Raw genomic sequence first — 12,500 nt, 5'->3', positions numbered from 1 at the left:
GCACCCAGGAAGAGGAACCAGGACTGAGGTTGAGAACCCCTGTGTACCCAGGAAGAGGAACCGGGACTGAGGGTGAGAACCCCTGTGCACCCAGGAAGAGGAACCGGGACTGAGGGTGAGAACCCCTGTGCACCCAGGAAGAGGAACCGGGACTGAGGGTGAGAACCTCTGTGGTAGAAGAGGGGGTTGTTTACCCACAAGAGACACTTCACATGAATGAGGTTCCATTGATTTTCTGCCGGCAGAACCATGTCCAATGCATGCAGAGATTGGTCAACTCAATGGTTACGGCTCACTGACTCATAAACACACTCTCACACACACGCAGGTATAAACAGACACATGCATATTCACACAGAATTCATAGGTATACATTACAAACAATAACTCAAATGAAACAAGCATTTATAAACTGACACACAACTCTCTCTTGTTCATGCCACATAAGCATAGCATAAACAGCTCTGTATGTGCATGAATTTGTGTACGGTGTTTGTGTGGGTATGTGTGTGTTGGTGTGACGTGTTCAGTGTACATGTTTGTGTTCAATGTACCCAGTAGTAAACAGTGGGATCTGCCTGCTTTACAACCATCCCATAACCTCCCATACCCTCCAATAACCTCCCGCTAAAAGAACAGACACAGCTTCTAGCCTGTTAATCATCTCTCTCTTTCTACCTCCATCCTTCTGTCTCCCTTGCTGTCCTCTCACCTTTCTCTCATATTCTGTCTAAAATGCTTCTTCCTCTCTACCTCCCTCTTCTATATCTACCTCCCTCCCTCTTCTATACCTCCCTCCCTCCCTCCCTCTTCTATACCTCTCTCCCTACCTCCCTCTTCTATACCTACCTCCCTCCCTCCCTCTTCTATACCTACCTCCCTCCCTCCCTCTTCTATACCTCCCTCCCTCTTCTATACCTCCCTCCCTCCCTCTTCTATACCTACCTCCCTCCCTCCCTCTTCTATACCTACCTCCCTCCCTCTTCTATACCTACCTCCCTCCCTCCCTCTTCTATACCTACCTCCCTCCCTCTTCTATACCTCCCTCCCTCCCTACCTCCCTCCCTCTTCTATACCTACCTCCCTCCCTCCCTCTTCTATACCTCCCTCCCTCCCTCTTCTATACCTCCCTCCCTCCCTCTTCTATACCTCCCTCCCTCCCTCTTCTATACCTACCTCCCTCCCTCTTCTATACCTACCTCCCTCCCTCCCTCTTCTATACCTCCCTCCCTCCCTCCATCCCTCTTCTATACCTCCCTCCCTCCCTCCATCCCTCTTCTATACCTACCTCCCTCCCTCCCTCTTCTATACCTACCTCCCTCCCTCCCTCTTCTATACCTACCTCCCTCCCTCCCTCTTCTATACCTACCTCCCTCCCTCTTCTATACCTACCTCCCTCCCTCTTCTATACCTCCCTCCCTCCCTCTTCTATACCTACCTCCATCTTCTATACCTCCCTCCCTCTTCTATACCTACCTCCCTCCCTCTTCTATGTCTACCTACCTCCCTCTTCTATGTCTACCTACCTCCCTCTTCTATACCTCCATACCTCCCTCTATACCTCCCTCCCTCCATCCACTATATTTCCCTCCTCTAACTCCCTCTATAACTCCCTACCTCCCTCTATACCTCCCTCCCTCCATCCACTATATTTCCCTCCTCTAACTCCCTCTATAACTCCCTACCTCCCTATATGTGCAAAACTGATAGAGACATACCCCAAGCGACTTACAGCTGTAATCGCAGCAAAATATGGCGCTACAAAGTATTAACTTAAGGGGGCTGAATAATTTTGCACGCCCAATTTTTCAGTTTTTGATTTGTTAAAAAAGTTTGAAATATCCAATAAATGTCCTTCCACTTCATGATTGTGTCCCACTTGTTGTTGATTCTTCACAAAAAAATACAGTTTTATATCTTTATGTTTGAAGCCTGAAATGTGGCAAAAGGTCGCAAAGTTCAAGGGGGCCGAATACTTTTGCAAGGCACTGTATATATATATATCTCTCTCTCCCTCTCTCTCCAATGATGAGGGGATTCTATATGGAGAGACCTGCTGCTCTGTAGGCAGGTAGAGAACCAAGGGCAAAAGTTAAGCCTGCTGGATATAAACACACACATTCAGACCTCCCCGACACACACACACCTTTATACTTCAAGCTGTAAAGTTAATCTGAACCTGAGTGTCAAACTGTATTGAAAGGCCCCAAGTGGCGAAGCGGTCCAAGGCACTGCATCACAGTGCTGAGGCACTACTACAGCCTGGGTTTCGAAACCCCAGCTGTGTCACAGCCGGCCATGACTGGAAGCCCCATAGGGCGGCATACAATTGGCCTAGCACCGTCCCGGTTAGGAGAGGGTTTGGCCTGGTGGACTTTCCTTGGCTTATCACGTGACTCCTAGTCTCTCGATGTGCAAAACTGATAGAGACATACCCCAAGCGACTTACAGCTGTAATCGCAGCAAAAGGTGGCGCTACAAAGTATTAACTTAAGGGGGCTGAATAATTTTGCACGCCCAATTTTTCAGTTTTTGATTTGTTAAAAAAGTTTGAAATATCCAATAAATGTCCTTCCACTTCATGATTGTGTCCCACTTGTTGTTGATTCTTCACAAAAAAATACAGTATTATATCTTTATGTTTGAAGCCTGAAATGTGACAAAAGGTCGCAAAGTTCAAGGGGGCCGAATACTTTCGCAAGGCACTGTAACTCCCTACCTCCTCTATACCTCCCTCCCTCCCTCCACTATATATCCCTCCTCTAACTCCCTCCTATATAACTACCTACCTCCCTCTATACCTCCCTCTCTCCCTCCACTATACCTCCCTCCATTAACTCCCTCCTCTATACCTACCTACCTCCCTCTATACCTCCCTCCCTCACTCCACTATACCTCCCTCCTCTAACTCCATCTTCTATACCTCCCTACCTCCCTCCCTCCACTATACCTCCCTCCTCTAACTCCCTCCTCTATAACTCCCTACCTCCCTCTATACCTCCCTCCACTATACCTCCCTACCTCCCTCCACTATACCTCCCTCCTCTATAACTCCCTACCTCCCTCCACTATACCTCCCTACCTCCCTCCACTATACCTCCCTCCTATATACCTCCCTACCTCCCTCCACTATACCTCCCTCCACTATACCCGCCCTCCTCTATACCTCCCTACCTCCCTCTATCCCTCCCTCCCTCCACTATACCTCCCTCCTCTAACTCCCTCCTCTATACCTCCCTCCCTCCCTCCCTAACTCCCTTCTCTATAACTCCCTCCTCTATAACTCCCTACCTCCCTCCCTCCACTATACCTCCCTCCTCTATAACTCCCTACCTCCCTTCTCCCAGCCTCCACTATACCTCCCTCCTCTAACTCCCTCCTCTATACCTCCCTCCCTCCCTCTATACCTCCCTCCTTCCCTCCACCTCTCTAACTCCCTCCTCTATAACTCCCTACCTCCCTCCACTATACCTCCCTCCTCTAAAACTCCCTCAACTATACCTCCCTACACCTCCCTCCCTCCACTATACCTGCCTCCCTCCCTCCACTATACCTCCCTCCCTCCCTCCACTATACCTCCCTCCCTCCCTCCACTATACCTCCCTCCTCTAACTCCCTCTTCTATACCTCCCTCCCTCCCTCCACTATACATCCCTCCTCTGTAACTCCCTACCTCCCTCCCTCCTCTATACCTCCCTCCTCTATACCTCCCTCTACCTCCCTCCCTCCCTCCACTATACCTCCCTCCCTCCCTCCACTATACCTCCCTCCCTCCCTCCACTATACCTCCCTCCCTGCCTCCACTATACCTTCCTCCCTCCCTCCCTCCACTATACCTTCCTCCCTCCCTCCCTCCTCTATACCTCCCTCCCTCCCTCCACTATACCTCCCTCCTCTAACTCCCTCTTCTATACCTCCCTACCTCCCTCTACCTCCCTCCCTCCCTCCACTATACCTCCCTCCTCTAACTCCCTCCTCTATACCTCCCTCCCTCCCTCCACTATACCTCCCTCCTCTAACTCCCTATTCTATACCTCCCTACCTCCCTCCCTCCACTATACCTCCCTCCTCTAACTCCCTCCTCTATAACTCCCTCCCTCCCTCCACTATACCTCCCTCCTCTAACTCCCTCCTCTATACCTCCCTCCCTCCCTCCTCTAACTCCCTCTTCTATACCTCCCTACCTCCCTCCCTCCACTATACCTCCCTCCTCTAACTCCCTCTTCTATACCTCCCTACCTCCCTCCCTCCTCTAACTCCCTCCTCTATAACTCCCTCCCTCCCTCCCTCCACTATACCTCCCTCCTCTAACTCCCTCTTCTATACCTCCCTACCTCCCTCCCTCCACTATACCTCCCTCCTCTAACTCCCTCTTCTATACCTCCCTACCTCCCTCCCTCCACTATACCTCCCTCCTCTAACTCCCTCCTCTATACCTCCCTCCCTCCCTCCACTATACCTCCCTCTTCTAAAACTCCCTACCTCCCTCTATACCTCCCTACCTCCCTCCCTCCACTATACCTCCCTCCTCTAAAACTCCCTACCTCCCTCTATACCACCCTCCCTTTACTACCTCTTTCTCCATAGTAAAACCAAACAGCTTCATGTTACTCCTGCATGCTCTTTTTATTGGTTTTATTTAACTAGGCAAGTCAGTTATTGCATCCTCCAATAAAACTGTAGTAAACACCAGCATGGCAATCCCCACCCACCCACCCACCCACCCACCCACCCACACACCCACACACACCCACACAATGTAGTAGGCCACTAACATAATTCAGATGGGGTTATGTGTAGAGAATGGTCCAGTGCTTTAAGTCTTGATGATGAGTGTGTTGTTTAGTGGATACGATATCTTGGTGACTAGTGTAATATATACAGGGTGTTGTTTAGTGGATACGATATCTTGGTAACTAGTGTAATATATTCAGGGTGTTGTTTAGTGGATACGATATCTTGGTGACTAGTGTAATATATACAGTGTGTTGTTTAGTGGACACGATATCTTGGTAACTAGTGTAATATATACAGGGTGTTGTTTAGTGGACACGATATCTTGGTGACTAGTGTAATATATACAGGGTGTTGTTTAGTGGACACAATATCTTGGTGACTAGTGTAATATATACAGGGTGTTGTTTAGTGGACACGATATCTTGGTGACTAGTGTAATATATACAGGGTGTTGTTTAGTGGACACGATATCTTGGTGACTAGTGTAATATATACAGGGTGTTGTTTAGTGGATACTATATCTTGGTAACTAGTGTAATATATTCAGGGTGTTGTTTAGTGGACACGATATCTTGGTAACTAGTGTAATATATTCAGGGTGTTGTTTAGTGGATACTATATCTTGGTAACTAGTGTAATATATACAGGGTGTTGTTTAGTGGATACGATATATTGGTGACTAGTGTAATATATGCAGGGTGCTGTTTCTGGTGCAGGCAGTGTATTGGCAAGATAAATTGTAGCCACACACACACATATACAACAACATAACACACACACACACACACACACACACACACACACAATATTGTGTAAATAATCTGTGACTTACATGCAGTTGAAGTCGGAACTTTACATACACCTCAGCAAAATACATTTAAACTCAGTTTTTCACAATTCCTGACATTTAATCCTAGTAGAAATTCCCTGTTTTAGGTCAGTTAGGATCACCACTTTATTTTAAGAATGTGAAATGTCAGAATAATAGTAGAGAGAATGATTGATTTCATATTTTTCTTTAATCACATTCCAAGTGGGTCAGAACTTTACATACAGTACACTCAATTAGTATTTTGTAGCATTGCCTTAAAATTGTTTAACTTTGGGTCAAATGTTTCAGGAAGCCTTCCACAAGCTTCCCACAATAAGTTGGGTGAATTTTGGCCCATTCCTCCTGACAGAGCTGGTGTAACTGAGTCAGGTTTGTAGGCCTCCTTGCTTGCACACACTTTCTCAGTTCTGCCCACAAATTGTCTATGGGATTGGGGTCAGGGCTTTGTGATGGCCAGTCCAATACCTTGACTTTGTTGTCCTTAAGCCATTTTGTCACAACTTTGGAAGTATGCTTGGGGTCATTCTCCATTTGGAAGACTCATTTGCGACCAAGCTTAAACTTCCTGACTGATGTCTTGAGATGTTGCTTCAATATATCCACATCATTTTCCTTCCTCATGAAGCCATCTATTTTGTGAAGTGCACCAGTCCCTCCTGCAGCAAAGCACCCCCACAACATGATGCTGCCACCCCCGTGCTTCACGGTTGGGATGGTGTTCTTCGGCTTGCAAGCCTCCCCCTTTTTCCTACAAACAGACGATGGTCATTATGGCCAAACAGTTCTATTTTTGTTTCATCAGACCAGAGGACATTTCTTCAAAAAGTACGATATTTGTCCCCATGTGCAGTTGTAAACCGTAGTCTGGCTTTTTTATGGAGGTTTTGGAGCAGTGGCTTCTTCCTTGCTGAGCGGCCTTTCAGGTTATGTAGATATAGGACTTGTTTTACTGTGGATATAGATACTTTTGTACCTGTTTCCTCCATTTTGTACTCCATTTCCTCCATTTTCACAAGGTCCTTTGGTGTTGTTCTGGGATTGATTTACACTTTTCGCACCAAAGTACGTTAATCTCTAGGAGACCGAATGCATCTCCTTCCTGAGCGAACAGTACAGTATAGTGTAAAACAGAACATAGTGTGGTACAGCATAGTCTAGTATAGAATAGTGTGTAGTAAAGAACAGTGTAGAACAGAACAGTGTAGTACAGAACAGTGTGTAGTACAGAACAGTGTATCGTAAAGGATAGTGTAGAACAGTAGTGTAAAACAGAAGTGTGTAGTACAGAATAGTGTGTTGAACAGAATAGTGTATTGAACAGAATAGTGGGTAGAACAGAATTTCGAACAGAACAGTGTGTAGTACAGTATAGTGTAAAACAAAACAGAGTGTGGTACAGAGTAGTGTAGTACAGAATAGTGTGTAGTAAAGGAGTGTGTAGTACAGAATAGTGTAGAACAGTGTGTAGAACAGAACAGTGTGTAGAAAAGAATAGTGTGTAGTAAAGAATAATGTAGAAAAGAATAGTGTGTAGTACATTAGTGTAGAACAGAACAGTGTAGAACAGAACAGTGTGTAGTACAGTATAGTGTAGCACAGAACCGTGTGTAGTACAGCATAGTGTAGAACAGAACAGTGTAGAACAGAACAGTGTGTAGTACAGTATAGTGTAGCACAGAACTGTGTGTAGTACAGCATAGTGTAGAACAGAACAGTGTAGAACAGAACAGTGTGTAGTACAGAACAGTGTGTCGAACAGAATAGTGTGTAGTACAGCATAGTGTAGAACAGTAGTGTAAAACAGAAGTGTGTAGTACATAAGTGTAGAACAGAACCATGTAGAACAGAATAGTGTGTAGTACAGAATAGTGCAAAACAGAACAGTGTGCCGAACAGAAGTGTGGGATCTTTCTCATGGCTACCCATGTGTTTCCATGGAAATATAACATTTGGAAAGTAATAAATACATAGATATTTTTAAAAGCATTCATGATTTGCGTAAATGTAATATACTAAGTATTACTCTTGTTAAAAATATGAAATGGTATTACATTTGGTGAAGATAAGCATTTCTCTACAGCTGGCGATGCTTTCCTCCTGGCTAACCCTACCCCGGCCAACAGCTCACACCCCCCGCAGCTACTTGCCCAAGCCTCCCCAGCTTCTCCTTCACCCAAAACTAGATAGCATATGTTCTGAAAGAGCTGCAAAACCTGGACCCGTACAAATCAGCTGGGCTAGACAATCTGGACCCTCTCTTTCTAAAATGATCCGCCGCCATTGTTGCAACCTCTATTACCAGTCTGTTCAACCTCTCTTTCGAATTGTCTGAGATCCCTAAAGATTGGAAAGCTGCCGCGGTCATCCCCCTCTTCAACAGGGGTGACACTCTAGACCCAAACTGTTATTGACCTATATCCAGCCTGCCCTGCCTATCTAAAGTCTTCAAAGGCCAAGTTAATAAACAGATCACTGACCATTTCAAATCCCACCGTACCTTCTCCGCTGTGCAATCCGGTTTTCGAGCTGGTCACGGGTGCACCTCAGCCACGCTCAAGGTACTAAACGATATCGTAACCGCCCTCAATAAAAGACAGTACTGTGCAGCCGTCTTCATCGACCTGGCCAAGGCTTTCGACTCTGTCAATCACCGTATTCTCAACAGCATTGATTTCTCAAATGACTGCCTCGCCTGGTTCACCAACTACTTTTCAGGCAGAGTTTAGTGTGTCAAATCGGAGGGCCTGTTGTCCGGACCTCTGGCAGTCTCTATGTGGGTACCACAGGTTTCAATTCTCGGGTCAACTCTTTTCTCTGTATATATCAACGATGTCGATCTTGCTGCTGGAGATTCTCTGAGCCACCGCTACGCAGACGACACCATTCTGTATACATCTGGCCCTTCTTTGGAAACGGTGTTAACTAACCTCCAAACGAGCGTCAATACCATACAACTGCTCTGGCCTCCAACTGCTCTGGCCTCCAACTGCTCTGGCTTCCAACTGCTCTGGCTTCCAACTGCTCTGGCCTCCAACTGCTCTGGCCTCCAACTGCTCTTAAACGCAAGTAAAACCAAATGCACCATTCGCTGCCCGCACCCGCCTGCCCGACTAGCATCACTACTCTGGACGGTTCAGACTTTAAATATGTGGACAACTACCTAGGTGTCTGGCTAGACTGTAAACTCTCCTTCCAGGCTCATATTAAACCTTTCCAATCCAAAATTACATCTAGAATTGGCTTCCTATTTCGCAACAAAGCCTCCTTCACTCACGCCGCCAAACATACCCTTGTAAAACTGACTATCCTATCGATCCTCGACGATGTCATTTACAAAATAGCTTCCAATACTCTACTCAGCAAACTGGATGCAGTCTATCACAGTGCCATCCGTTTTGTTACCATAGCCCCTTACGCCACCCACCACTGCGACCTGTATGCTCTAGTCGGCTGGCCCTTGCTACATATTCATCTCCAGACCCACTGGCTCCAGGTCATCTATAAGTCTATGCTAGGTAAAGCTCCACCTTAGCTCACTGGTCACGAGAACAACATCCACCCGTAGCACGTGCTCCAGCAGGTATATCTCACTGGTCATCCTCAACGCCAACACCTGCTTTGGCCACCTTTCCTTCCAGTTCTCTGCTGCCAATGACTGGAACGAATTGCAAACATCGCTGAAGCTGGAGACGTATATTTCCCTCACTAACTTTAAACATCAGCTATCTGAGCAGCTAAAAGATCGCTGCAGCTGTACATAGCCCATCTGTAGACAGCCCACACAATAAACCTTCCTCATCCCCATATTGTTTTTAATTGACTTTTCTGCTCTTTTGCACACCAGTATTTCTACTTGCACATCATTATCTGCTCATTTATCACTTCAGTGTTAATTTTCTAAATTGTAATTACTTCGCTACTATGGCCTATTTATTGCCTGCCTACCTCACGCCATTTGCACATACTGTATATAGACTTTATTTTTTTCTATTGTGTTATTGACTGTAAGCTTGTTTATTCCATGTGTAACTCTGTGTTGTTGTTTGTGTCGCACTGCTTTGCTTTATATTGGCCAGGTCGCAGTTGTAAATGAGAACTTGTTCTCAACTAGCCTACCTGGTTAAATAAAGGTGAAATAAAAAATATATACATTTAAATAGCACATTATGACTTGTTTAGGACTCGAAACTCAAAGTCTAGGACTTGGGACTTGTCTGTCTTGACTTGGGACTTGCCTTGGGACTTGAGTGTTAAAACTTGACTTACTTGTGACTTGTAAAACAATGACTTGGTCCCACCTCTGGTGTGTAGTACAGTATGGTGTAGAACCGAACAGTGTGTAGTACAGTATAGTGTAAAACATAATAGGGTGTAGTACAGAATAGTGTGTAGTAAAGAATAGTGTGCAGTACAGAATAGTGTAGAACAGAACAGTGTGTAGTACAGAATAGTGTATTAAACAACAGTGTATAGTACGGAATATTGTGTAGTACAGAATAGTGTGTAGTACACAATAGCGTGTAGTACATAAGTGTGTCGTGCAAAATAGTGTAGTACATAGTGTGTAGTACAAAACAGTGTGTAGAACAGAATAGTGTGTTGTACAGAACAGTGTAGAACAGAATAGTGTGTGGTACAGAACAGTGTAGAACAGAATAGTGTGTGGTACATAGTGTGTAGTGCATAAGTGTGTAGCACAGAACAGTGTAGAACAGAATAGTGTGTAGTACATAATTGTGTAGTATATACTAGTGTGTAGTACAGAACAGTGTAGAACAGAATAGTGTGCAGTACAGAACAGTGTAGAACAGAATAGGGTGTAGTACAGTATAGTGTAGAACAGAATAGTGTGTAGTACAGTATAGTGTGCAGTACAGAACAGTGTAGAACAGAATAGGGCGTAGTACAGTATAGCGTAGAACAGAATAGTGTGTAATACAGTATAGTGTAGAACAGAACAGTGTGTAGTACAGAACAGTGTAGAACAGAATAGGGTGTAGTACAGTATAGTGTAGAACAGAACAGTGTGTAGTACAGTATAGTGTAGAACAGAACAGTGTAGAACAGAACAGTGTGTAGTATAGAACAGTGTAGAACAGAATAGTGTGTAGTACATAATTGTGTAGTATATACAAGTGTGTAGTACAGTATAGTGTAGAACAGAATAGTGTGTAGTACAGTATAAGTGTAGAACAGAACAGTGTGTAGTACAGAACAGTGTAGAACAGAATAGGGTGTAGTACAGTATTGTGTAGAACAGAACAGTGTAGAACAGAATAGTGTAGAACAGAATAGGGTGTAGTACAGTATAGTGTAGAACAGAACAGTGTAGAACAGAACAGTGTGTAGTACAGTATAGTGTAGAACAGAACAGTGTAGAACAGAACAGTGTGTAGTACAGTATAGTGTAGAACAGAACAGTGTGTAATACAGAACAGTGTAGAACAGAATAGGGTGTAGTACAGTATAGTGTAGAACAGAACAGTGTGTAGTATAGAACAGTGTAGAACAGAAGTGTGTAGTACATAATTGTGTAGTATATACTAGTGTGTAGTACAGAACAGTGTAGAACAGAATAGGGTGTAGAACAGAACAGTGTAGAACAGAATAGTGTGTAGTACAGTATAGTGTAGAACAGAACAGTATGTTGTCACCTGCTGGTTGACGCGGCAGTGTGAGGGCCCGTGGTGGACGAGGATACGGACGATGTCTACGTCTCCACGCCAGGCGGCCAGGTGCAAGGGGAAGCAGCCCTTACTGTCAGCCACATTGGTGGAGGCTTCAAACTGGAGCAACTTCAACACCACGTCCCTGAGGAGGAGAAGGAGGGAGGAGGAGGATGGGGGAGGATGGTGGAAGCGGAAGGGGATAGAGAGAGAGGAGAGCAGTAAGAGGAGTGATAGAGAGCGAGGGAGAGAGGGAAGAGATTCAATAGAGAGGAGAAGGGGAAAGATTGTGAGAGAAAGGCAAGAAAGCGTAGAGAGAGAGAAAGCATAGAGAGAGAGAAAGTGTAGAGAGAGAGAGAAAGAGAGAGAAGGGACACAGAGAAAGAGAGCGAGAAAGAAAGAAAATGGAAACAGAGCGAGAAGGGGGAGAGAGAAAGAAAATTACTTTACTTGGCCTGAATCATAATGCCAGCTGCATAACCAAGGCTGCCTTGAATGTTTATAAGTGTGTGGATTAAAATCATTAAAATCATTAGCTGGATTGAAATTATTAGTGTGTCCCTAATGGCCGCTATTCCCGATATAGTGCACCACTACAGTATATAGGGAATACGGTGCAATTTAGGATGCATCCATTGTCAAAACTCAACGGTCTAAAAGTGTACAGTTAGATGGATAGTTCCCTCCTTGTTCCTCCCTCATCTAAAGTTCTAAATCGGTCTAAAAGTGTACAGTTAGATGGTTAGTTCCCTCCTTGTTCCCCCCTCATCTAAAGTTCTAAATCACTTCTCTAAGTGAGTGTTGGTGACCTTGTTTTTCACTTGGAGCCTGTACTCTCTCCTTCTCTCCCTCCCTTTATCTCTGCCTCCTTCTCCCTTAATGTCTCTCTCTCTCCTTCTCTCCCTCCCTTTATCTCTGTCTCCTTCTCCCTTAATGTCTCTCTCTCTCCTTCTCCCTTAATGTCTCTCTCTCTCCTTCTCTCCCTCCCTTTATCTCTGTCTCCTTCTCCCTTTATGTCTCTCTCTCTCCTTCTCTCCCTGCTTCACTCTCCCTCTCCCTTTATGTCTCTCTCTCTCCTTCTCTCCCTGCTTCACTCTCCCTCTCCCTTAATGTCTCTCTCTCTCCTTCTCTCCCTGCTTCACTCTCCCTCTCCCTTAATGTCTCTCTCTCTCCTTCTCTCCCTGCTTCACTCTCCCTCTCCCTTAATGTCTCTCTCTCTCCTTCTCTCCCTGCTTCACTCTCCCTCTCCCTTTATGTCGCTCTCT

General features: G+C 45.3%; 1 protein-coding gene across 2 annotated transcripts in view; it reads right to left on the bottom strand.

The window, feature by feature from the left end:
* LOC139393225 (ankyrin repeat and sterile alpha motif domain-containing protein 1B-like) overlaps nt 1-12,500 on the bottom strand; it is a 366,701-nt gene that overhangs the window by 264,883 nt on the left and 89,318 nt on the right. For both annotated transcript variants that reach the window (XM_071141673.1, XM_071141674.1), the window contains exon 3: nt 11,224-11,380. In XM_071141673.1, coding sequence (XP_070997774.1) covers nt 11,224-11,380 — 157 coding nt within the window. The remainder of the gene's footprint in view (nt 1-11,223; nt 11,381-12,500) is intronic.

The sequence above is a fragment of the Oncorhynchus clarkii genome, chromosome 33 (genome assembly GCF_045791955.1).
Source record: "Oncorhynchus clarkii lewisi isolate Uvic-CL-2024 chromosome 33, UVic_Ocla_1.0, whole genome shotgun sequence".
Lineage (NCBI taxonomy): Eukaryota > Metazoa > Chordata > Actinopteri > Salmoniformes > Salmonidae > Oncorhynchus > Oncorhynchus clarkii.
This window is presented reverse-complemented; position numbering and strand designations above follow the sequence as displayed.